The sequence below is a fragment of the Sus scrofa genome, chromosome 1, assembly GCF_000003025.6.
Source record: "Sus scrofa isolate TJ Tabasco breed Duroc chromosome 1, Sscrofa11.1, whole genome shotgun sequence".
NCBI classification, from domain to species: Eukaryota; Metazoa; Chordata; class Mammalia; order Artiodactyla; family Suidae; genus Sus; species Sus scrofa.
This window is the reverse complement of record NC_010443.5, coordinates 9,786,919-9,813,381: the sequence shown is the minus strand read 5'-3', so window position 1 is coordinate 9,813,381 and position 26,463 is coordinate 9,786,919. Positions and strand designations below refer to the sequence as shown.

Genomic DNA, 26,463 nt, shown 5'->3' with positions numbered 1-26,463 from the left:
TTGGAGTTCCCTTTGTGGCTCGGCAGGTTGGGACCAGACCAGGTATCCATGAGGATGCAGGTTCGATCCCTGGCCTCACTCAGTGGGTTCAGGATCCGGCGTTGCTGTGAGCTGTGGTGTAGGTCACAGATGCGGCTCGAATCTGGCATGGCTGTGGCTGTGGCTGTGGTGTAGGCTGGCAGCTGCAACTCTGGTTCGACCCCAGCCTGGGAACTTTCATATGCCGCAGGTGCAGCCCTATAAAGAATAAAAGAAACTAGTCTTCCTAGGAGTTCCCTGATGACACAGCGGGTTAAGGAGCCAGTGTTGTCACTGCAGTGGCTTGGGTCGCTGCTGCGGCTCGGGTTCGATCCCCGGCCTGGGAACTTCCATGTGTTGCAGGTCATCCCCGAGTCACTGTGGTCCTAGGCACCCAGGGGAGACGTGACGGAACGCAGTCCCTGTTGGTGGCCATCAGTATTCATTCAGGACCTCGTCTCGCTAGAGAGGTCTGGCTTGGGCTGAGGCTTCCTGAGTGGAAGCGACAGACTCGCTTCCATTTCTCACCCTCTGTAGCGCATCGCTCAGCTCCAGCTTCCTCGAAAGGGAGTCGTGGGTGGTGGTAACTGAGTCTTCATAGGAAAGAAACTATTGATGATAATATGTGCAATATCAGTTTTTACAAGCGGCCAGGAATTCTGTGTGTTACAGTTATAGTCCTGAAAGTATTTATTGTAAACCGTCTGAGGGCAGGAATTGTCTTTCTCTGTCAGTTTGGTGCATGTAGAAAATAGACTCCAATATAATAAGTACTTTATTTATTCAATTAATTTTTTTTTTTTTTTTGGTCTTTTTGCCATTTCTTGGGCCGCTCCCGTGGCATATGGAGGTTCCCAGGCTAGGGGTCAAATTGGAGCTGTAGCCACTGGCCTACTCCAGAGCCACAGCAACGCGGGATCCGAGCCGCGTCTGCAACCTACGCCACAGCTCACAGCAACGCCGGATTGTTAACCCACTGAGCAAGGGCAGGGATCAAACCCTCAACCTCATGGTTCCTAGTCGGATTCATTAACCACTGCTCCACGACAGGAACTCCAGTATTTCTTTAATTAATAAATGAAACCAGTATTTGTTGAACACCTAATGCCAAGGACTGTGATAAAGCAAAAGAGCCCTTAAGATACTGTTTTTCCTAAAAAGTGGGGTCAATTTTTTTTTTTTAAGAATTCCACTTAAGCTTTAAAAAGATCTGCTCAATTCTGAGCTTTGTTATTATAATGTAATTGTAGTTAAAGCCAAGTCTCATAACTCTGGTAATGACATTAAAGAACTCCAAGTGACTAGTATTATATAAATAACAAATATGACTTTATAGCTCCAAAAATGACGGTTAGTGACAGAGCATAGACACCTCCACATGTTGAGAAGGTATTGAAATGACATAAAGCTCAGTATTAATTTGTATCACTGCTTTACAACTTAAATGTGTCGCATTACCTAACACCCAGATAATTTTTCTAATTTCTTTCTAAAACAGTGCAATAGTCCATCAAATCGATATATCAAAATTTTAATCTCATTTTTCCTTATTCTCAGACACTTAGATTATCTCTATTACAAACGACATTGAAATAAACATTTTTCTGCCTGAAGCCTTTTTGTATTAGATTATTTTCTTTCTTTCTTTTTCTTTTTTTTTTTTTTTTTGTCTTTTTAGGGCCACACCCGAGGCACGTGGAGGTTCCCAGGCCAGAGGTCTAATCAGAGCTGTAGCTGCCAGCCTACGCCACAGCAACGCCAGATCCAAGCCACATCTGTGACCTACACCACAGCTCGTGATGACGCAGGATCCTTAACCCACTGAGCGAGGCCAGGGATCAAACCCACAACTTCGTGGTTACTAGTCGGATTTGTTTCTGCTGTGCCACAATGGGAATTCTGATATTAGATTATTTTCTTGGGATTAAACCCCCAAGAAAGCAATTAGCCAGTCAACAGGTATGTTTTATGACACACATCTGAAGTATGTTTCTAAACAGTTTAATAAAAAAAAAAAAGAAAACTTACTAATTTCCACTCTAAAAAATGGGCAATTAATTTCACTACATCTTCACCAGCAATGGTCATCGTTACTGTTTCTTCATAAGATGGTGTCTTATTTTCTTTCCTTTTTTAAAAAAAAATGACAATCAAGGCTGAACTTACTCAATAACCTCTTGTTTTTCTCCCACTTTCTCTTGCAACTACTACTGTCAGCTAACTCAGGATCCTTGCAAGGTCCACAGACCCCCCAGTCAACTGGCAGTAATTCGATGGCAGAGGTTCCAGGTGACCTGAAGCCACCTACTCCAGCCTCTACCCCTCATGGACAAATGACCCCAATGCAAGGCGGAAGGTATGTGGAAAGATCCCTATGAGTTGCACCAAGTCAGGTCTGTCTTTTAATTGTGGGGGCGGGGGCTAAACTCCGAGAGAGGAAGTAGTGTTCTCTAGTGAGTGTCTAAATATCGGTCCCCGCTAGCTTATTCACGTAATTTATTTTGGATGGTTTTTGCATGTTCACATTTCAAAAGTGGACTCTTTTCCAAATTAGTGTTTGGAGATGACGAATGCTCTGTCATCAAGCTTTCATGTCTCTCATCTCACCAGAAGCAGTACAGTCAGTGTGCACGACCCATTCTCGGACGCAAGTGATGCATCGTTCCCCAAACGCAACTCCATGACTCCGAGCGCCCCCTACCAGCAGGGCATGAGCATGCCGGACGTGATGGGCAGAATGCCCTACGAGCCCAACAAGGACCCCTTTGGAGGAATGAGAAAAGGCAAGTGCCGAGGGGCCTCTGCCCAGGCTTCTCCTCTCTGCCGTCCCCTGGCCGAGTCACTGACCCATTCGAGACACGATTGAGTCCCAGCTCTCCGGCCACTACATGGCTCCCCTTGAGGAAAGTACTTAGCATCTCTGTGCCTTGGTCTCCTCATCTAGGATTTGGGAAAATCATGGATCATGAGGACTAATTGAGTTAACAGACATAAATACATCCCTTGGAAGGGCAACTGACACCTGTCATAAGCACACGTGCTCAGGGCCGCCTCCAGTCGGTGTCATTGTTGTCACATCACCTGAGCTGTGTGTGGGGCTGGTGCTGGGTAGCATGTTGGTAAATGAGATAGTCCCTTGTGGAGCTGACGGTCTACAAACTGCAAATAAAATGAAAGCTAAGCCACATATATGTGACGAAAGACCGCGATGGATGGAAGAAAGGACGCAAAAAGGAAGAAAGGGCATGAAGAGCAGGGATGGTGGGCGGGGGTGGCAGGGGCTCCAGGGAGCTGATGGTTATCTGCTGAGACCTGAGGAACGGGGAGCCAGTCGGGGGAGCAGGGAGCTGGGGGGGCTGAGGCAGGCGCGCTTGGTGCACTAGAGCAGGTGGACGGCTTCTGGGGCATAACGAGCACAGGGCAGGTTGGGCGCAGCGGGGCCAAGGGGGCCAGAGCCTTTCAGCCTTCCTGGGCATGCGGGTGGGTTTGGGTTTCACCCTGGCTCGAGGATGTTGTACAGGAGGTGAGGTGGCTGGGGTTATTGCTTAAAGTGAATATAAATAACTGGCCATGGATGGAGAATGGATGCGAGGAGTGAGGGTAGAGTTGGGGGACCATTGTCAAGTCCAGGGAGAGGCGATGGAGTCAGACCCTCCCCCGCAGGGCGAGAGAAGTGGAACCACTCAGTCTGTGTTTGGGGCATAGAAACAGCCGGACGTGCCGATGGACTGGACGTGGGGCGGAAGGAAGAAGATCTGTGTGCTGGTGACTGAGAGGGTGCAGACCTTACCACCGAGGGGGTGGGGAGCCGGGAAGGAGGGAGACACAGGTTGGCCGTTACTCCCGATGGTGTGGACGCAGGGCAGTGGACAAGGTGGAGAAGAGGACCCAGAGCCGGCTTGGGGATGTTGAGGTGGGCAGTGGTGGAGGGTGTGTCGAGCTGGGCAGAGCGGCGGAATTGGGTATAATCTTGGAGGACGAAGGACAGCTCCAGGGTGGACGAGACCGCCGGGTTCTCACTGACATCCCCGAACACCAGAGTGGTTCTTCCTTTGTGCTTCTCAGCCCCTGCGTTCACTTAGCCCAGAGACCACAGGCATCTGAGCCACTGCGCTTTCAGCCTGCTTCCAAATGCTATTGCACCCTCCCAGCTTTCGGCTCCTCTGGTGGGCCCCGCTTCCAAATGCTGTTGCACCCTCCCAGTGCAGCTGGGCCCTGTGAAACTGAATATGGATGTTTTTGAAACACATGTGGAAAAACAGCAAATAATATTTTCTTCTAGGATCCCTTAAATAATAGCTCTTTTGCTGTATTTAGATGTGTAGAGTACACGAATTACTTGGTCTATTGTCTTAAGTGGAGCAAAGCCTTGGTTTTCACAAGTATTATGGAGCAATGAAAAATAAAAATAATCTCAAAATTTTAAATGTTGGGCATATAACCATTTAGTTAACAAATAAGATTACATTTCATGTGTATCTCAGGTATCTGTTACACAAAGCAAGATAATCTATAATGTCTTCTTTCAAAAGCTTAGAACTGCTTATTCCAGGTAAAGCTTTTGCAGAACAGGCAATAAATCCGTAAGCTCAGAAATTCAAAAGCCTTGTGAATGCTGGAGTGAGCTGTTTTTCTTAAGGGTGTGAGATGCTGGAAAGAACATGTTGTTAGTGCTGTCGGTGGTTGTATAACATTTTTAGACTCTGAAAATCTGACGATAAGATGGAAAAATAATGAGTAAGTTTGGAATCTGGTTTCAAAAGTAGTTGTGAACTCTTCCAAAATCCTATCTCTGTGCTGTATTAGACATGGTTCTATTTCTTTTGTTTCCTTACACCTGTAATTTTTATTTTTATTTTATTTATTTTATTTTTTTTTTGTCTTTTTGCTATTTCCTGGGCCACTCCCGCGGCATATGGAGGTTCCCAGGCTAGGGGTCCAATCAGAGCTGTAGCCACCGGCCTACACCAGAGCCACAGCAACGCAGGATCCGAGCCTCGTCTGCAACCTACACCACAGCTCACGGCAACGCTGGATCGTTAACCCACTGAGCAAGGGCAGGGATCAAACCCGCAACCTCATGGTTCCTAGTCGGATTCATTAACCACTGCGCCACGACGGGAACTCCACACCTGTAATTTTTTATAGTGACAGTTAATGTGGGGTGGAGGGGACAGTCTGGATGACCTTGTTAGGTTCTAGGCAGCTGTGTCATGTGTTCTCATCAACTGTGTAAATGACACAGCAGCTCAGAGAGAAGCTCCATCTCACATTCCCCAGTATATTTCAGCTTGCCTGCTGCCTTTCAGTGCTGGTGAGTTGAATACCAACTTAACGCAGATAAGCAGCTCATCCACAGAACACAGATGTTCTCACAGCCCCATCGCCATTCCAGTAAAGGTTTCCGTTCCTCAGTTCACTCTAGTCTGTGAACTTCTATTCCGTGAACTTGATGGTGCTCTGCTTTTTTATTTCCTGACTGACATCAGTGGATATCGTGCTCTTTGTTGTTGGTGCTGCTGTTCCTGCTGTTGACCTGTGTGGTGGTGGAGGAGATGAAAAAGCCTAATCTATGACTCAGGAACCCTGAGTAGCCTTGGCCCCACCTATCCACCTGCCTTTCCCACCTACTTATCTTTTTTTAATTTTTTTGGCCACATCCACGCCATGCAAAAGTTCCCAGGCTGGGGATCAGACCTGTGCTACAGCGATGATAATGCCAGATCCTTAACCCACTGAGCCACCAGGGAACTCCCCCACCTACTTATCTTAATTCATCACTGATTGAGGGGTTGACTGATTAAATACTTACATGTGAACAATTGTGAATATTTATATATTATTTAACTTAGTGTATTTTTAATATTTGTTAATATCAACACAGAAAATCCAACTTATTCTTTTTAATGCCCTAGTAATGAATGGGTTGTTTCATAACATTCTGCTATTAAAAATAATGATACAGCGATTATTAAAGTTGAGCTGTTTTTTCACACTCGTAAGCATTTCGGTGACATAGATTCCTAGAAGTAGAATAATTGAATCCAAGGATAAGAATTCTTTCTCAGTTTGCTCAGTATGTTTTACTGTTGTAACAAACTACCCCCAAACTTAGTAGCTCTAACAACACTTAATTGTATCTCACAGTTCTGGGGTGGGCGGGGTGGCTCTTGACTCCATGTGTTGTCAGCTGAGTCATCTGAAGCCAGAGGGCGCGCTCCGCTGGAGCTGGGGTGTCACTTGAGTGACCAGTGTCATCCTGAGGCCTCCTCTGTGGGGCATTTCCATGACGCCTTTCCGTGGCACTTCTCGGGCACCTCATGCTGTGGTAGACGGTCTCCAGGCACGAGCCCTCCAAGAGCACATCCCCATTTGCAGCCGCCTCCAACCCTCTGCTGTGTCACATTGGTCAAGGCTGGTCATGTGACCAAGCCTGGCCTCATAGTGTGTGGGCTTCACAGGCTGTGAATACCCAGAGATGTGCGTCTCCCGGGGGTCACCAAAGTAGAGTGTCTCATGGAGGTATTGGTGAAAGTTGTACCAGCTTAATATTCTTAACATGAGCATGTGTGTATTCTCAGTCATTTTATTATTTGCTGGTCAGACTGGGGGAGGGGGAAGTTATTGTTTTCACTTGAATTTCCTTAATGATTAGTGAGGTCACTTATCTTTTCATGTAGTGGTGAACCATTTATTTTTCTTTTCCTGTGAATGTCCATTGGTGTGCTTACCCATTTTTGAATTTGACGGTCTTTTTTCTTATTGATTTTTAAGAACTCTGTATTAGGGAATTAAGCTATTTAACTTTACCCCCTTATCTCTGTCTGTCTCTTTGACAAAATGGGCAGTAGCATCAAAACCGGCTCTACTGCAGGTTGATATAAGCTCCTATAAGAGAGAAAGTATGGGAAAGCCCCTTACAGAGCAAAATACATTCTACCACTAACAGGCTGCATTATTTGCACCTCTCTGCCAGCCAAACAAATTTTTTTTATCAGCTCACAAAATTTTAATCAGCTTTTATCTCATGGATCATAAAAGTAACCTTCATAGGATAAAGAAAGGTTGTAATCGTGTGTATCAATTAAGATTTGCATTAAAATGTTTAATTTGCCTACAGGCTAGTTTCTGGGCTTGACCCAATTTCCTTCAGGCTCTGAGCTGATGCTAATTTGCATATTTGACCTAATTGACATTCTACCCTTTGTTAGAAATAGTTGTGTCTTATCCCTTCTTGAGCTGTTCTTAACTCCCTACTGATTTTCTTCATCCTGATTTTGAAGGGAGTTGGTGTTTGGGCAGTTATGTTAAGGCTTTCTCTTCGTTTTCTAAACGGGAAGGGAACTAACTCTATATATGTATTTCATCTTTTCCTTACAACCGTTCAATGAGATGATATTGTCAACCTCATTTTATAGACAAGGAATTTAGACTTAGAAATTAGGCAGTTTACCCAAATAAGTGCAGGTCTGGGCCTGTGTCTGTTTTCTTTGTTACTGCATAACAAAGCACCACAGACATGCAGCTCGAAACAGCATACGTGTATGCCCTTGCGGTTTCTGTGGATTCTCAGCTCAGGGTCTCACAGCAGAAATCAAGCTGTCAGCCAGGACTCCATCTCTTCTGAGCTGGTTCGAGTTGTTGGCAGAATTGCGTTCCTTGCAGTTGTAGGACTGAAGTCCTGTTTTCTTGTTTACTGTCCTCTGAGGGCTTCTCTGCTCCTTGAGGCTGCCGTCCTTCCTGATGCGTGGCTCTCTCCGCGGCTTCTTCAGGGCCAGCGTATCTCCAACTTGACTTGATCTGTCTTACACCTCTAGGCAACCACTTAAAGGCCCCGCGTGGGCGCTCTCCCTTTGGGTTAACTCGGCCAGCTGATTACATCTGTGAAATCCCTTTTGCCCTGTGATGCCCATCGCGTTCCTAGTTCCTATCCACAGTCCAAGGGAGAGACTCAGACCCGTGTGGGCATGACGGGGGACCTTGGGGTCCGAGTCAGAATCCTGCCCCCAGCAGGCCCCATCTCGACTCCAGGCCTTATGCTCTTTCACTGGTATTGTTGTCTGTCATGTTAGGATAACAGAAATGACAGCAAGGGATGTTGGGACCCTTTGGCTTAATGTTTTTTCTGTTATTAAAAATATTGCAGTGCCTGGAAGTAGCGAGCCGTTTATGACGCAAGGACAGATGCCCACCAGCAGCATGCAGGACATGTATAACCAGAGTCCGTCTGGAGCCATGTCCAGTCTAGGCATGGGGCAGCGGCAGCAGTTTCCCTATGGGGCCAGTTACGATCGAAGGTGAGTGTTTCCTAAGACAAAGATGCCGTGATTTACTAGAAACTGCTCTCCACACACACACACATTTCCAAGGCCTGGTAGCCCTGGTGTCTGCTTTCCTGCCGAAGTTAAGAAGGATTGTGAGGGAGTTCCCGTCGTGGTGCAGCGGAAATGAATCCGACTGGGAACCATGAGGTGGCGGGTTCGATCCCTGGCCTCGCTCAGTGGGTTCAGGATCCAGTGTTTGGGTGAGCTGTGTGTGGTGTGGGTCGCAGATGCGGCTCGGATCCCGTGTTGCTCTGGCTGTGGTATAGGCCAGTGGCTACGGCTCCTATTTGACCCCTAGCCTGGGAACTTCCATATGCTGTGGGTGTGGCCCTAAAAGGACAAAAAGATCGAAAAAAAAAAAAAAGGATTGTGGCTGTCAGCTGGCTGCATTCACTCAACGGACGACCGTAGCAGGACTGGGGAAAAGGACCTTGTCCCCAAGCCACCAAGTACAGCTGTGCTTTTATTAGCAAGTACCCCAAAGCATGAATTAGAAACATACAGGGGCTGGGCTGGCCAGGGCAGGAGTCTTCTCCCTAAGAATATAAGAGCCAGTGTCATCCCAGCCACTGTCACCACACCGACACCGCCGCCTCCATGCATGGCTCCTCCCGTGACCTGCAGCGCCTCAAGGTCTGGGCAGTGGTACCACTCGGGGCTGTCAGTAGGCTCGGGCGGTCGTGGGTTCTCAGCAAGGGCTTCCAGGCATTGATTTCTTAGATGGTCCCACTGCTCCCTGTGAATTTTTTTTTTTCTTTCAGGACCTCTTTTTCAGGGCAGCGTCTCAGTATTAAAACAGCAAGTCAGGTTGCAGTGCTGGCCCAGGTTATTTTAATAAGACGGAAGGAGAATCATTGAAGTGTCTCTGAGAAGTAACAGGAAGCTGCTTCCTAAAATAGTGGCTCAGGGTGCACTTCAGTGAGCAAGGCCCTGCCAGGTCCTGCCTTTGGTTGGCCCGTTCCTTACCTCCCTAGGGAGCGGTGCTCAGAAGCAAAGCCTGCAGTTTAGTGTCTGATTTTTAAAGGAAAATGGTGGCGGCACAGTAGGAGGCTCTTGTTCTAACTGTAGCCACCGGGACAGGCCTGAGGCCAGGCACGGCTTCCATCCGCTCCTTGGGAATCCTGTGTGGGAGGCCTCTGCCCACTCAGCCCGCCTTTCCTCAGTCCACCTGCTGGGGTTACAGGGACAGTTCAGTAGCGAAGGCTCCCTGGTTTAACCCAAAGGAAAGAAAGGTTTGTAGAATCACTGTTTTACGAAATAGTTTCCCTGTAGCATTTTCCATGAGCCTGGTTGGTGAATTTCACAGCATCACACACTCAAAGCAGTATGGTACTTCCTGCTAGACTCGGGAATCTCAGCTTCTAATCTGACGCTGCCATGGGGAAGTCTGTCTGTGAAATCTGCCTTAGTCACCCGTTTGGTGATGTCCAGTGTACTGGGTAAGGATTTTACCAAGATTCGGTTTGGTTTTTCCTGTTTTGTTGTTGATGTTGTTTGGGGTTTTTTTATTTTTTTAGGGCCACACCCATGGTATATGGATATTCCCAGGCGATGGGTCAAACTGGAGCTGCAGCTGCTGGCCTACACCCCAGCCACAACAACTCGGGATCCAAGCCGCATCTGCGACCTATACCACAGCTCACAGCAACACTGGATCCTTAACCCACTGAGTGAGGCCAGGGATTGAACCCACATCCTCATGGATACTAGTCAGGTTTGTTACCACTGAGCCACGACTCCTTGTTTTTGAGGGGCCAAGAAAAGCTTTCTGTGGGGAGTGGGCTGATGATATTAAAAGAAGAGTTGTCCTGGGACATCCATTCTTAAAGGAACCCAAGCAAATTTTCTTTTTCTTCGAAAATGCCTTCCAGAACATTGCATGGCCTAGGTTTAATCATTTCAGGTCTACCACATGAGGACTTAACCCATTAAGCTTTCTCCTCTGAGAAGTGTTACTTGTTCAGCTTGAATTTCATCTGTGTCAATTATATTTTTCTCCCAACTATAAGCTTCCTTCTGGATGGCCATGTCATTAGCAAAAACTTCCCCTTTAGCTGTTTTACATGTAATATTCTAAAAATTCATTTATTAGAAAATTGACAGAACACTGTAAACCAGCTGTGATTAAAAAGAAATAAATAAAAAGCATTCTATATTTAAAAAAGAACCTTGACTTTGGATGGTAAAAATAATAATGACAAAATAAAAAATAAAAATTCATTTATTTTCTTTTTAAATTTTTTTTGTTTTTTAAAATTAAAGTACAGTTGATTTACAATGTGCCAGTTTCTACTGTACACATTTTCTTATTTCTTGACCAGTTTAGGAATATGTTCAGTTCGAGAATTCTTTCCTACAAGATTCAGTATAGTAACTACACCAGCTTAGTTTTCAAAATTTCAATTCTGTTGGTTTTTTTAAACATGCTATTTTTGTGGTGTTTATAATTTCTCAATATAAATAATTGTATTGTGATTTAATAGAAGTACATTTATATCATTCCTGCTGCTCTTTTTTGTAGCCTTTTAGGGTCATAGGACTTTGGTTTTTTTGGGGTTTTTTGTTTGTTTGTTTGTTTGTTTTTTGCTTTTTATGGCTGCACCTGCACCATATAGAGGTTCCCAGGCTAGGGGTCTAATCGGAGCTACAGCTGGCAACCTACTCCATAGCCACAGCAACACGGGTTCCAAGCTGCGTCTGCAAGCTTCACTACAGCTCATGGCAACGCCAGATCCTTTACCCACTGAGCAAGGCCAGGCCATCGAACCCACAGCCTCATGGTTCCTAGCCGGATTTGTTTCTGTTGCACCATGACAGGAACTCCAGGACTTAGAAATTTTGAGTAGTTATGTCTTTACAAACTTCGTTTCATGTGAATTAATTTTGAAGTATCCCTTCAGAAACTCGCACGTTTTATATTCACGATGAGCAAGGAAGAGGTAGAAACACTTTCCACGATTATACGTCAGTGCCCTGGTACTCCTAGAAGTACTGCCTTGGTTCCTAGGTTCTTCTGTTGTTTCTTGCCCTCGTTAATGCCTCACGTCAGTGTGTGTCATGCCCTCCCTGGCCCCTCGGTGGCCGGGCGGGGCCTCTCCTCAAAGGCCGAGGGTGCTGCCCTCCCAGCAGGACTCCTCCCACCCACCCGCCGGGGGTTGGCAGCGCTCCCAGAGTGGGTGCAGAAGCGCTGCTGCTGCTCGGGGTGAAGGAAAGACAGCGCTGGGGTTTCCAGAAATGGACTCTTCCTCTCCCTTGGCCCAGGGTCCATGGTAAATGAGGTTTCCTTTGAATGCCTCACTCTAGGCATGAACCTTACGGGCAGCAGTACCCAGGCCAAGGCCCTCCCTCAGGACAGCCGCCATATGGAGGACACCAGCCAGGCCTGTACCCACAGCAGACGGTGAGTTGGCGAGCAGCGTGCTCTCTGCTTAACATTCAAACCTGTGTTACTTCCGAAGAGTTTTAGGAAGTGTAACAAAAATGATTAGCATTTATTGAACAATTTGTTTATGCTAGAAAAATAGGATTTTAAAATCAGCAAATTGGGTAGAAATAGCTCTTAAATATAACGTTGTAGGAAGTTACGGACATTTCATCTTGCAAATAATAAGTCCAGGTTCAGGTATGTTTTACTCATCTATCTGTTCTGTGTCCTATTGTATCAAATGACATTCTAGCACAGAAATTTGTCAATATGTTTTAAAGAGGATATGTAAGAAAAACAAGGTATATATGCTAACAGTGAATGTTGATTTGTTTCTAAGAGTAAGAGAGGAAGAGTGTGTTTGATAGGTGCCTGGGGTTGTGCTCTTTGCACAGCACTGCAGCTCAGAGATCTTGAAATATGTGAGATAACCTTGCAGTGACATGACTGATGCAGAGGATTGCATGGCATGCTGTGGCTTTTCAGGCACAGGCACTTGCTGGTTGTAAACAGCTCTTCGGGTCTAAGACCGCTTGTAAAATGGAAGGGATTTTAAACATTAATTTTACTGGAGCGTGTTTGTACAGGGAATTGTATTAGCAAACCAATTGATCTGAGACAACTTTCCAGTAAAGTGCTGGAACACTAATTAACCTGTGAGCCTCCGCGTCCCTCCCGCTGGCTCCTGTCAGGAGCTCCCCACCCCGATCAAGTGCAGGAAGCCCCGGGAGCCCCAGGAGGAGAGCTTCCTAACGGGGGCCACACCAGCCAGCCCTGTCCTCAGAGGCTTTCATGGCGAATGTGACCCGGCTGAGCCGGCAGCCGGGGCGGGGGCCACAGGGCCATTCTGAGGAGCCAGTCCTGCGTGGAGGCTCTTCTGTAAAGTTGGGCCCAAGGAGTCTGTTGGACCGCGGCGCCCTCCGGGCTGGCCTTCAGAATGCTCAGTCCGTCCCCGCGACATTTCTCTCTACCTATGAAGTCGTCCTAGCGCATCTCCGAGCCCCGGGGCGGCCCTGCCTGTGCAGTGGTCTCCAAAGCCATGCTCTCCCAAATCGCAGCCCTGGAAAATACCAGGCAGGAAGGCTTTTGCTCCACCTGCAGACAATTTCGCACGCACGCGTGCGTGGGAACAAACTGGGCGCCCCGTCCGGGCGCCTGGCGGGGTGAAGGCGCGCTCCTCCGCTGCTGCGGGAGCGCCCCGTGCTCCTTTTGAAAGGAACGCTCCACCAGGTACTAACTGTTTTGTCTAACTTAAGTGTGGGTGATACCTGTAAAAGCACATCGGTGTGATTCGTCTGTATGACTTTGCAGAATTACAAGCGCCATATGGACGGCATGTATGGGCCTCCCGCCAAGCGCCACGAGGGAGACGTGTACAACATGCAGTACGGCAACCAGCAGCAGGAGATGTACAACCAGTACAGCGGTTCCTACTCGGGCCCGGACCGGCGGCCCATCCAGGGGCAGTACCCGTACCCCTACAACAGAGAGCGGATGCAGGGCCCGGGCCAGATACAGCCCCACGGCATCCCGCCCCAGATCATGGGTGGCCCGATGCAGTCGTCCTCCAGCGAAGGGCCTCAGCAGAGTATGTGGGCCACGCGTAACGATATGCCTTACCCCTACCAGAATAGGCAAGGCCCCGGCGGCCCTGCACAGGCACCTCCCTATCCAGGCATGAACCGCACGGATGATATGATGGTACCTGATCAAAGGATAAATCACGAGAGCCAGTGGCCTTCTCACGTCAGCCAGCGTCAGCCTTACATGTCCTCTTCAGCCTCCATGCAGCCCATCACTCGCCCGCCTCAGTCCTCCTACCAGACGCCACCGTCACTGCCAAATCACATCTCCCGAGCGCCCAGCCCCGCGTCCTTCCAGCGCTCCCTGGAGAGCCGTCTGTCTCCCAGCAAGTCCCCCTTCCTGCCCGCCATGAAGATGCAGAAGGCCATGCCCACCGTCCCCACGGCCCAGGTCGCGGGGCCGCCCCCGCAGCCACCCCCCATCAGAAGGGAGATCACCTTTCCTCCCGGCTCTGTGGAAGCCTCACAGCCAGTCTTGAAACAAAGGCGAAAGATTACCTCAAAGGATATCGGTAAGCATTCCTCAGACGGACTCCGGTTGCCATCTGGAATGTCAGTTTGAGGGTAGATGTGGTCCCCTAATCCCAAAGGGCTGAAATTCTAGGATCGCACCCTCCCAGGGCGTATTTTGGTGCAGGAGCAGTAGTTGGAAGCCCCTAATCTGAACTAAGCCCCGGAGTGAGCATTAAAACGGCACCTTTACGTGTGAATGTTGTTTGTGTGAGAAGGGAGAGCAACCGGGGAGCTCCAAGGGACTCCTTGTGACTCCCTACTGTGCTTTGCTCTCAAAAGATCTAAGCTGAACCCAACACTTCATCTCTGCCCTGTGTGCTTAACAGAACAGCTCCAAGACTGCAGAAATGCTAGCGTGGCCTGCGAAATTTTGCTAGAAAACCACTCTGTAATTTTGGTAATAACCTACAGACAGTGAGTTTCCCTAGGAAAATATAGAAGCCTGGCTGTGGTGTGTAGCTAGGTAACATGATAGGCTCTATGAAATTTTCTATGGTACGATATGTAGGATTCGATATAATCTCTGTAGCACTGTTGATATGGCCCAAGGAACTCTTTCATTTGAATGCTGATGTCACCTGTTCATTCTGCGTGAGATGTTCTGAATACTAATTAGAAATTTGGAATTTCTGGGATGACACTACCTTTTTCTGCATTTTTTTTTTTCCCCACACCCGTGGCATGCAGAAGTTCCCAAGCCAGAAATCCAACCTAGGCCACAGCAGCAACCAGAGCCACAGCAGTGACAGTGCTGGATCCTTAACCTGCTGAGCCACCAGCGAACTCCCTACATTTTTTTTTCCTTTTTTGGCCACCCCAAATCATATGGGGTTCCTGGGCCAGGGATCAGATCCACGCTGCAGTTGCGACCTACTCTCCAGGTGCAATGCTGGACCCTTAACCCATTGTGCCAGGCCGGGGTGGAACCTGCATCCCAGCGCCACAGAGGTGCTGCAGAGATGCTGCTGATCCCATTGTGCCACCGTGGGAACTCCTCCTGCATTATTTTTTGAAGTACTTATAACACAGCAAAGGAAATAATAGAGCTTAATTGTATCAATTGTATAAATTGTAGAGAAACTCAGGGTCCTCATTTTAAAATGAAAGTTTGCCTTCTCTGTTAAAAAGTATTATGTGTCTATCTTAGAAACTTTGAAAACTAGATGAAATTAAACCGAAAGTGGCAACCCGCGGCCCCTCCTGCCCTTGGGATCACTGTTGGTCTGGCCTGGCTGCTGCTCTGGGGGTTCTGACAGCACAGGTCTTCCCGCACCCGCTGTTTCTGCCGGCTTCCTGAGACAGCTTCCCTTTGAACTCTCAGACACATGATGGGACTCCCCTCCGAGTCCCGTCTTGTGACAGACCTTGCAAACCTTTCCTCTCATCGCTGTGGCTTCATCACTAAGAGGAATGGGGAAAACAAAAGTCCAGCCCATCCTCTGGCTCAGGCCGAGGTCCTGAAAATTCTGAACCATCAAAGTGCTAGTACCTGTCAACAGCGTGTTCTGCAGGCAGGAGCTCAGAGGGAAGACGGTGTGGGAGAGCGGAGACTCCGTATCTGAGCTTGTGCTGTTGGGGAATGAAATTGTGCCTATATTCTGCCTATTTGCCAGCCTTCTGAAGACGTCACCTTGAGACAGTTGTGAATGGAGCAAAAGACAAATACAGAAAGGACCGTTTGTGTTTAGCCACCCCTCCCATTTAACCTGCAAAGCAAAAAGCTCTTCGGCTGCAGAAGTTTCTCAGGGCAGCCCGTCTCCCCATCTCAATCCCGAAATGACCACGTTCAGCTGTCCCGAAGAGCATTTGTTTAAAAGTCCATATTTCACGTCACCCCCGCCTTCTTTTTCTGATTCTCTGGTTCTTTTCTCTCCTCTGTGCTTAGAGGCAGTATTAACCCCGCCGTCGTTTTTTCCAACTGCAGTTACTCCTGAGGCCTGGCGTGTGATGATGTCCCTTAAGTCAGGTCTCCTGGCCGAGAGTACTTGGGCTTTGGACACTATTAACATTCTTCTGTATGATGACAGCACGGTCGCTACGTTCAATCTCTCCCAGGTAAGCCGGCGCCGGTCCAGCCGAGGACCAGCACAGAGTGAGAAACTGAAGGAGCGCGTGGTGCCCGAGCCAACGAGCGCTCACCAGCTCGAGTTTGTCATCACCGTGGTTGTTACAAACCACGTCAATCGGTATAGTTTTCTGAGAACTTTCTCTAGAACCGTCATTTCTCTTAATCCTTAATGTAAACACACGCACACTTCTATTTCTCATAAGAAAACAGTGACCTTGTGTACACACACGTGTATGTGTATGGAGTAGACAAAAGTGGTAAAATGAAATGGTTGTTGAGAATGAATATCAGCAGGCCAATGGCAGTTAATCCAAATGTAACAAAGTGATGGCTCTAGTCAGCGGGGATGTACAGTAGGCTGCAGTGAGACACCACCCTATTTTCCAGGGGAACCAGACCTCTTTCTCTTAATTGAAAAGAAATGTAAAATTTAAAAGCAATTTTTATATTACAGAAAACATAGTATATATAGAAGGAGAGAAAACGGTTTAATGAAGCCCTTGTACCCGTCACTCAGCCGCAGCAGTGATGAAGTCATGGGCCAGACTTGTGCCTTGGTCTGTTCCCTCCCATTTCTGCCTCCTTCCAGGTTATTTTGAAGCAATCATTTGAAAGCTCCTACTTTTGGAGTTCCCATCGTGGCTCAGTGGTTAACGAATTTGACTAGGAACCATGAGGTTGCGGGTTCGGTCCCTGGCCCTGCTCAGTGGGTTAAGGATCCAGCATTGCCATGAGCTGTGGTGTAGGTTGCAGATGCGGCTCGGATCCCACGTTGCTGAGGCTCTGGTGTAGGCCGGCAGCTACAGCTCCGATTCAACCCCTAGCCTGGGAACCTCCATATGCCGCAGCAGCGGCCCAAGAAACAGCAAAAAGACAAATAAATAAATAAATAATAAAATAAAAACTCCTACTTTTAATGAGCTTAAAACCTTCCTTTGTTCTGTGCGAGGCTTAAAGTAGCTTCCAGCATAATAGCCAGAGGAGAGAAAGGGAGCTGAGAATTAGGAAAAAGGCCCGGGAGTCAGCTGGACTACAGACTTCTTAAGAAATATTTAGAAACAAAAATAAGGCAGGGTTATTCTTCCTCTGCTGTGGAAACAACTCTCTGCATTTGCTGAAAAAAAGCCAGAACATCGGCCACCCTTCTGTTGAGCTGGAGCCCACACCTTCCACTCCTCTTCCTTCTCTCGTTGGAGTCTGCATTGTTGCCCTGAAGGGCAGTTTTTCAGTTGATGGCAAGTGTGTTAATAAGGTCCCAAACATCTCATGAAGTCCATTGTAATAGAAAGTAAGTCTTAAAAGACGGTCTGCTGCCTTCGCCAGCACAGTACACGTTGGTCTTTGTGCTGGGTGACCTCCTCTCGAGGGCGCGTGTTCATGACCAGAGTCGCTTTAGCAGCCCTCCCTCTTCCCTCGCCCTGGGGACGAGCTAGGCTTTAAGGGGGACAGAAGAGGTGGACATCGGACCTCGACCTCCACTTGAAAAACTGTGCCTTCATACCTAAAAGCAAGTGCTCTCTGCTTGGGCCTGGGTTTTCCCTTACTTCTTTTTTTTGTTTTTTTGTTTTGTCTTTTTAGGGCTGCACCTGCAGCATATGGAGGTTCCCAGGCTAGGGGTCTAATCAGAGCTGTAGCTGCCAGCCTACGCCAGAGCCACAGCAACATGGGGTCCGAGCCGTGTCCATGACCTATACACCACAGCTCACGGCAACGCCGGATCCCTAACCCACTGAGCGAGGCCAGGAATGGAACCCGCGACCTCATGGTTCTTAGTCGGATTCATTAACCACTGAGCCGCGACTGGAACTCCTCCCTTACTTCTTAATAATCGTTTCAAACCCACCTTCAGGAAACCAACAGCAGAATATGAAAGTGTGGTTGATTTCTGTGCCACCTATCATTAAGGAATCCTTTTTCACTTACTTAGCCTTTATCGTCCCTAAATGCAGTGCCGTGGGGGTGGGGAGCAGGCAGCTGCTGGGCACGGAGTGTGTTGGTCTTCTTGATGTACATATACATTTGCTCAAAGGAAGCAAAGGTGGTGCTCACAGTGGCTTTCGTCTTTCAGCGCAAGTTGTGACTCACAAACTTCAAAGTGCCTTCTATGAAACAGTCCAATTCCTTTATCAGAGGCTAAATTGATTTGTTTTTAATTTTGTGTATTTATGAGCTACCGCACTGCTGAAATTATCTTTTCCCCAAAATATATGGAGAATGTAAATTAGAATAACTTACGGCATCTAGGACGAAAATAACCATAAAAGCCTAAGAGTAAGAACCATAAACATCCAGGCAAGCAAAGTTTCAGATAAATAAGAGAACAGACTCACTTTGGCTGAAATTCTCTCCTAGTTATGGTGGAATTGTATCTAAATGAGAAACAAAGGGGAAGAACAGCAAAGCACTCCCGCACTGATCATTTCAGAAGTATGAAAATAACGAGTAAGTTGTCATGTGGAAAGTGAACAGGAAATAAGACAGTAACTCTTGGTTTGGTTAATAATGAAAAATTCAGAAAGGTAGTTCTGACTGATTCCTGGTTTCTCCTTCTTGGCCCAGCCAAAAAGGAATAAAACCGTGGAAATAACCGTAGAAACGCATGTCTAGCTCTCAGGATGCTCGCCCTCTCAGTCACACCCGAGGTTATGACACTGTGCCTTTCTCCTTCTCGCCCTCTCCAGTTGTCCGGATTTCTCGAGCTTTTAGTAGAGTACTTTAGGAAATGCCTGATTGACATTTTTGGGATCCTTATGGAGTACGAAGTGGGAGACCCCAGCCAAAAAGCACTTGATCACAACGCGGTAAAGAGAGATGACAGCCAGTCCTTGGCCGATGAGTCTGGGAAAGAGGAAGAAGATGCTGAATGTATGGATGAGGAGGAGGACGAGGAGGAGGACGAGGAGGAGGGCGGTGGGAAGCCGGAGCCGGAGGACAGGAGCGGCACGGCTTTGGCCTCCCCCGACGCCACCGCAGACCCAAAGGAGAAGCCCAGGCAAGCCAGCAAGTTCGACAAGCTGCCGATAAAGATAGTCAAAAAGAACAACCTGTTTGTGGTCGACCGGTCTGACAAGCTGGGTCGTGTCCAGGAGTTCAGCAGCGGGCTTCTGCACTGGCAGCTCGGAGGCGGGGACACCACCGAGCACATCCAGACTCACTTTGAGAGCAAGATGGAAATTCCTCCTCGCAGGCGTCCGCCTCCCCCGTTAAGCTCCACAGGCAGGAAGAAAGACCAGGAAGGCAAAGCGGATTCTGAAGAGCAGCAGGAGAAAAGCATCATCGCGACCATTGATGACGTCCTGTCTGCCCGGCCAGGGGCTCTGCCCGAAGACGCGAACCCTGGTACCCAAGCCGAAAGCAGTAAGTTCCCCTTCGGAATCCATCAAGCCAAAAGTCACCGCAACATCAAGCTGCTGGAGGACGAGCCGAGGAGCCGGGACGAGGCCCCGCTCTGCACCATCGCGCACTGGCAGGACTCGCTGGCTAAGCGCTGCATCTGCGTGTCGAATATCGTCCGGAGCTTGTCCTTTGTGCCTGGGAATGACGCCGAAATGTCCAAACATCCAGGCCTGGTGCTGATCCTGGGGAAGCTGATTCTTCTTCACCACGAGCATCCCGAGAGAAAACGAGCGCCGCAGACCTACGAGAAGGAGGAAGACGAGGACAAAGGGGTGGCCTGCAGCAAAGATGAGTGGTGGTGGGACTGCCTCGAGGTCTTGAGGGATAACACGTTGGTCACTTTGGCCAACATTTCTGGGCAGCTAGACTTGTCTGCGTACACGGAAAGCATCTGCTTGCCAATTTTGGATGGCTTGCTGCACTGGATGGTGTGCCCGTCTGCGGAGGCACAGGACCCCTTTCCCACCGTGGGCCCCAACTCTGTCCTGTCGCCTCAGAGACTTGTGCTGGAGACGCTGTGTAAACTCAGCATCCAGGACAATAATGTGGACCTGATCTTGGCCACGCCTCCATTTAGTCGTCAGGAGAAATTCTATGCCACGTTAGTTAGGTACGTTGGGGATCGCAAAAACCCAGTCTGTCGAGAAATGTCCATGGCGCTTTTGTCGAACCTTGCCCAGGGGGACGCGCTGGCTGCCAGGGCGATAGCTGTGCAAAAGGGGAGCATTGGCAACTTGATAAGCTTCCTAGAGGATGGGGTCACCATGGCCCAGTATCAGCAGAGCCAGCATAACCTCATGCACATGCAGCCCCCGCCTCTAGAGCCCCCTAGCGTGGACATGATGTGCAGGGCGGCCAAGGCTCTGCTGGCCATGGCCAGAGTGGACGAGAACCGCTCAGAATTCCTTCTGCACGAGGGTCGATTGCTGGATATCTCGATATCAGCTGTCCTGAACTCTCTGGTTGCGTCTGTCATCTGTGATGTACTGTTTCAGATTGGGCAGTTATGACACCAGTGAGAAGGCAGCATGTGTGAGTGAAGACTAGAGGCTCCCGTATAACTGGCTGTTTTCTGTTCTTGTTTATCCAGCGTAGGAAGAAGGAAAGAAAATCTCTGCTCCTCTGCCCCATTCACTATTTACCAATTGGGAATTAAAGAGATAATTAATTCGAACAGTTATGAAATTAATATTCGCTGTCTGTGTGCATAAGTACATCCTTTTGGGTTTTTTTCTTTCTTTTTTTTTTTTTTTTTAACCAAAGTTGCTGTCTAGTGCATTCAAAGGTCACTTTTTGTTTTTCACAGATTTTCTTTTTAATGTTCTTTTCCATGTTGTATTGCATTTGGGGGGAAGCGAATTGACTTTCAGGAGAAAAGTCATGGCAAAAGATGCTAAGATGGGAAAATTTCACCACTCTGAGGCAAAAAAAAAAAAAAAAAGTGAAAAATGATCAATTTCCTGGCTGTGTTCTTCTTCAGATAATGCAAACTGTATCCCATCGCCCAAAGTTCTGTGCAATAGAAACTTCTAGAGATGTAGGTATAGGGGCTCACGGAGGTGTGTCAGTCAGCAGTCAAACTATGAAATGATACTGGTTTCTCCACAGGAAAAATGGTTCCATTAGGCTAGGAGCAAAAACAATGTTTTTTAAGCTAAGATTGAAAACACATACCTGACAACGATCAAGGGAAATTGCTTCCTCACCACTATCGTCACGTCTGCTGTCTGTCGTTGACCTTCCGCGTGACAGTTCTTCACAATTCCTTTAATCATTTTTTAAATATTTTTTTTTTTTACTGCCTAATGGGCTGTGATGTATATAGAAGTTGTACATTAAACATACCCTCATTTTTTTCTTTTCTTTTTCTTTTTCTTTTTTTTTTTTTTTTTTTTTTAGTACAAAGTTTTTAGTTTCTTTTTCATGATGTGGTAACTACGAAGTGATGGTAGATTTAAATAATTTTTTATTTTTATTTTATATATTTTTTCATTAGGGCCATATCTCAAAAAAAAAAGAAAAAATACAAAAAACAAAAACAAATAAAAAAACAAAAAAAAAAAGAGGGTAATGTACAAGTTTCTGTATGTATAAAGTCGTGCTCTATTTCGGGAGAGCAGCTGATTACAATTTGCTTCATGAATCAAGGTGTGGAAATGGTTGCATATGGATTGATTTAGATAATGGTTACCCGTACAGACAAAAAGAAAAAACATACAACTAAAAGGAAGAAACACAACTTCAAAGATTTTTCAGTGACGAGATTCCACATTTGTATTTCAAGATAATGTAGTTTAAAAAAAAAAAAGAAAAAAAAAAACTTGATGTAAATTCCTCCTTTTCCTCTGGCTTAATGAATATCATTTATTCAGTATAAAATCTTTATATGTTCCACATGTTAAGAATAAATGTACATTAAATCTTGTTAAGCACTGTGATGGGTGTTCTTGAATACTGTTCTGGTTTCCTTCCAGTGGTTGCATAGTAACCAGAAATAGGGAAATACAGCCGCGTACTAACGTAGCCCCTCACTACGGAACCCTGAGACCAGGAGGGACGTTTAGGGGTTACCTGCTTTATAGAGTGGGGAGCAACAGTTTGATTTTTCTCCAAGTACTGAGCTAATTAGTCTTTGTCGGAAGCAATCAACTCTAACATCAAGGAGGTCTGAGAATTTTCAGTGTGTGCGGGAGGCGGCTGCCAGCCGTGGGGTGAGAGCCTAAGGGCTCGCCGGCCTGACCGTGTAACCTCCTGCCTTTTTCTAACCCCGTCTTACTTGCCGTCAGAGATGAGTCTGGTCCATGTTTTTCCTGTGTGCCTCAAAGTTCTTTCGCTTTTAGTTTCCTCCACCGTGTATGATATTTATATTGTGCAATGTTAAAGAGACTCTGTTATATTGTATGTGGTGTACATAGTGCAAAGTGATTATTTCTATTTCAGGGCATATTAATATTCTCATATCCCTTCCTACCTGGTGCACAGTAGCTTTTTAATACCAGTCACGTCTCATTTCAACTTTTTTCTTCCTGGGTCATTGACTGTTAATGTATAACAATCAGTTTCTTTGAAACTGCTGCAGAGTTGAGCTGTCAGTGGACACCCTGCTGACTCTACCTCTTCACCACCCTACCAACCCCAGCAGACTCAGAAATCCCAAGTCCTGTCGCCAGACCTGTTATCCGGGGGCACACTGCTCACGGTAATCTATGGAAGTGTTAGACATGAGCACTCAGTTATAATCAGAGTGTGAAACATGACTCTAGTGTCACAAGAAAAAGTTTTTTTCTGCAAGCAGTCTCCTCATCTACCAGCTCCCACTTAATCAAACAGTCTTCTTATATAAGAACGCAGCCAAATATATGTTGAATTTAAAACCCATTTATAATTCTCCTCCAAATACATGTGCTTGCTAAGAACAGATTCCAGTGCTCCGAGCTTCGGATCTGGAGATGTGTAAGAGGGAATTCGATATTATTCTAATTTCTCTCTTACAGAGTATGAATAAAAGGTGTATTCAAACTTTGAAGTTTGTCCATCAAAAGAGTAAAACATTACAAAGGACTGTCGTTGTCATGGTTTGAGTTGTAATCAATACCTAGAGTCTGACCATTGAGCAACAGGATTTTACACACTGATACGCAACGTATTGGCTAGAATAATCCAGGACGATTTTAGCATCTTTTCTACATTCTCACCCCAGAATGAAGACTCCCGAAGCCCACGAAGAACTGACAGCCTGCCTGATCTCATCTTGCCTACAAACTGAGTTATTGCTTTGTCCTAAAAAGTAGTTGTTTTTTTTTTTTCCTATGAGGCTTTTCAGAAATTTACAGGATGCCCATACTTTAAATGTGTACAAAAAAAAGATTAAAATAAAGGTGCAAAGAAAGTTTAGTATTTTGGAATGGTGCTATAAAGGTGAATCTGTTGGTATTTGAGTGCATTTTTTTAATGTCACATAAGACATCACGGGGTGGCATGTGTGCAGAAATAACTTCCTATGTTTTGTCTGAAGTTGAGAATGATACAGAATCGGTTTTTATTGGTGAATGTAGCCTATTCAAAAACTAGTTAGGCTATTTTTTAGAAGTTATAATACAGAGTGACTTTTTTTAAGAGGGCATGAGCAGTTTGGTGAGATACAATGTAAGCTATTAACTACCTCTTTTACAAAAAGAAGATGGCTTTCGCCCTGAAATCATCCATTTAAAAACTGTTGGAAATCTTTCATTTTTCTATCAAGTACCATGTACAAATTCCCCGTATCTCTTCACCTGCAAGGAAGCCAAGAAAGTATTATAAATGAGCCAGAGTGACCCTCCAGTCAGCCCATTGTCTTCTTGCTGAGTTTTGCTTCACTTCCTTCCCCGGGGAGCCGAAGCCAGGCCCGCCCTCCACCCCTCCCCGGGCAGCAGCCCCTGGGAACCGCAGTCAAACGCGCTTTTAAAAATGCCAATAAATATCTTTGGTGATAGCGTCTAATCTGCTCTGATGTCACATTATTCATCCATTCAGCAGAAATGCATTGAGGCCGTGCTGTGCTCCACGCTCTCCTCCTGGTGCTGAGCAGAGACCCTGATCCAGTCACCTTCTGGTCATTCTTGTGGGACAATTAAGGACAATTAAAGAAAGAAACTTCTCTTCCAAGTAGAGTGTTTATGCCCCGAGAACACTGAGTACCCTTTGTTGCCTGAGAAATGAAGCGAGGCTCCAGCCGTGGAGAATGGGGGTCTGGTCCGAAGAGGTTCGGACTGGAAATCGGGACGCGGGGACGTCTCCGCCGCGGCCTGGCCCGCAGGCTGGTCCGGGAGCTCTGGGGCACTCACCGGGACAGCGGGTCTGGGGGACCCCTTGCAAGCTCTTTGGCGTGGCGAAAGCTTCTGGTTCCCTTCCTGCTCCTCTGCCCACGAGGGCGCTTGTGCGTTCCAAAGTGGAGGGGAAAGCTGGGCACCCCGTGACCCCAGCTTATGGGACCAGCCCTTAGGAACCCAGGAGTGGACTGAAACGATCCCAGAAGGCCTTATTTAAGACCTTTTTGTTCTCAAGTCCCGCAGACTGCCGCCCGTGCCCACGCCCATGCCCCAGACATGAAGCATGTGTTTCATGCTTCTACCCCGTGATTTAGTCCATCTTTTTGTTTTATGATGATCCAAGCAAGTCATGCAATCCCTCAAATGCCAAAGTCAAGTTAATTCACTTTGGGATTTAAATATATGAAACCCTGAGGGGAAGCTGGGTGGGGGAAGACCATCAAATGAGTCCCAAAATATGAGACTCATTTTTCTTCCTCCTGAATCTCATTTCAAGGACTTAAAGTTTTACCCCAGCTTTTTCTAAAGTGTGTTCTAAGAAACAGAAGAGATCTTAAAAAAAAATTTAAAAACTTAAAAAATAACCACACTCCTTACATATTCTGCTCTTGGGCATCTCTAATCCAAAGTATCACATTAAAGACAGAAATCCTGCAGAAGTCTGTTTATCCTAAACATTTCCTGAGTCAACCTTACACCATTTTTTAAAAATCCATATAAACATGCTGCAGAGCTTTGGGAAGTAACTGCATTAGCCGAGGATCCTGCGGGGCTTCTGAACATCCATGGCCCTTGCTTATCCTCAGTGTTCTCAGTCCTTAGACTGGAACTGAGGTTTACTCATCGTAGGATAAGTCACCAAATCTCCTCTTACTACCTCCGGGACCTTCAGCAAAGTCCTTGCTTTTTTTTTTTTGCTTTTTTTTTTTTTTTTTTTTTTTTTTTTTTGCTTTTTAGGCCCACACCTGAGGCCTGGAGGTTCCCAGGCTAAGGGTCGAATTGGAGCTGTAGCCAACCTACACCACAGCCACAGCAACGCGGGATCTAAGCAGCATCTGCAACCTACACCACAGCCCATGGCAACGCTGGAACCTTGACCCACAGAGAGGCCAGGGATGAACCCGCAACCTCATGGTTACTGGTCGGATTCGTTCCCACTGTGCCGCAACAGGAAGTCCAGTCCTTGCATTCTTTGAGCCTCAGTTTCTCACATGCAATTCGGGGGTAACCCCTATAGCGAGATTGGTGAGGACTGTGTAAAGATCCTAAGTGATCACTGCACGTTAATCCCCGACATACATGCACACTTCCCCTAAAGCATATTTCAAGTAATTTTAAAATCTGGTCTAAGAATATTCCCATTTCCATAATCAGTTACACAGTTTGACTATTTCATTGCTTTTGTTTTCCTAGTAAAAGCCGTAAAGGCTTAGTCTGTTGATTGCTTTTGTGTTGTGCCAAGGGTGATTCTGCATAACTTCCTTCTGGAATATCAGCATCAGCTGTTGGACCTGCAGAGGTGGTAGGAGACCTCACCTTTAATTCTGCAGGCCTGGCGGAAGAAGCACATCTCTGCGATATGGTGCAGCCCTGCAGTAAACTTGTCCTTCTAAAAAAAAAAAGTGGCTTGTAGCATATTTCAGGGGTCAAATATAGCAGGTGGCTCATCTCAGTGCTTTCTTTGCTCTCCCTGTTCATCTGACGCACGTGGCAGAGAGCTTCCCTAGACGCAAGCGACCAAGTCTTCACCCTTGGCTACAGCAGTGGAATTCGGGGTGGTCTTCATTGCCTTCCGTGTAAACTTAAGGGCAGGTGAGGAAATGAAGCCTGAGCTGTGGTCTTCTGCCTAAGTTTGGTATTTAGCTGGCCCTCCATCTGTATGTTCTACAAACTGCATTTTCCCAAAGACTCAAGGAACCTAAGCTTGGCTTCAGCTCCTTGAAGATATCCATGTCCAAACAAAAGCAGTTCCTTCAGGCGAGAACCGGCAGCACTCCCAACACTGCATACTGGTAAGTGGTGATTACTTCACATTTGGATGTTTCTTGCACTTGGAATTTCAGAGCTATTAGTTCTTCATAGAAGCCTTAGCACGGAACGTGATAATATCCGTTCTCCAAAAACAGCATAGGCTGACACGCAAAATAGCTGGAACCCAACTGAGACTGCCTCTTTCCAAGAATGTGCATTTGCCTTAGAAGTATTTCCAGCTTTATGCAAAATCTGAGGAGCAGGGACTTTTACAACAGAAGCCATGATACCCCAGATTGGAGCGGGGGGAGCTACGTCAGTTAAAGGGAACGTGGTCCAGGTTGCAACTGGCGAT

General features: G+C 46.8%; 1 protein-coding gene across 13 annotated transcripts in view; it reads left to right on the top strand.

Moving 5' to 3' along the window:
* ARID1B (AT-rich interaction domain 1B) overlaps nt 1–21,755 on the top strand; it is a 435,755-nt gene extending 414,000 nt beyond the window's left edge. For all 13 annotated transcript variants that reach the window (XM_021071898.1, XM_021071928.1, XM_021071886.1 and 10 more), the window contains 7 exons: nt 2,236–2,374; nt 2,629–2,801; nt 8,165–8,315; nt 11,646–11,742; nt 13,078–13,861; nt 15,787–15,917; nt 18,612–21,755. In XM_021071898.1, coding sequence (XP_020927557.1) covers nt 2,236–2,374; nt 2,629–2,801; nt 8,165–8,315; nt 11,646–11,742; nt 13,078–13,861; nt 15,787–15,917; nt 18,612–20,336 — 3,200 coding nt within the window. In that variant the 3' untranslated portion in view covers nt 20,337–21,755. The remainder of the gene's footprint in view (nt 1–2,235; nt 2,375–2,628; nt 2,802–8,164; nt 8,316–11,645; nt 11,743–13,077; nt 13,862–15,786; nt 15,918–18,611) is intronic.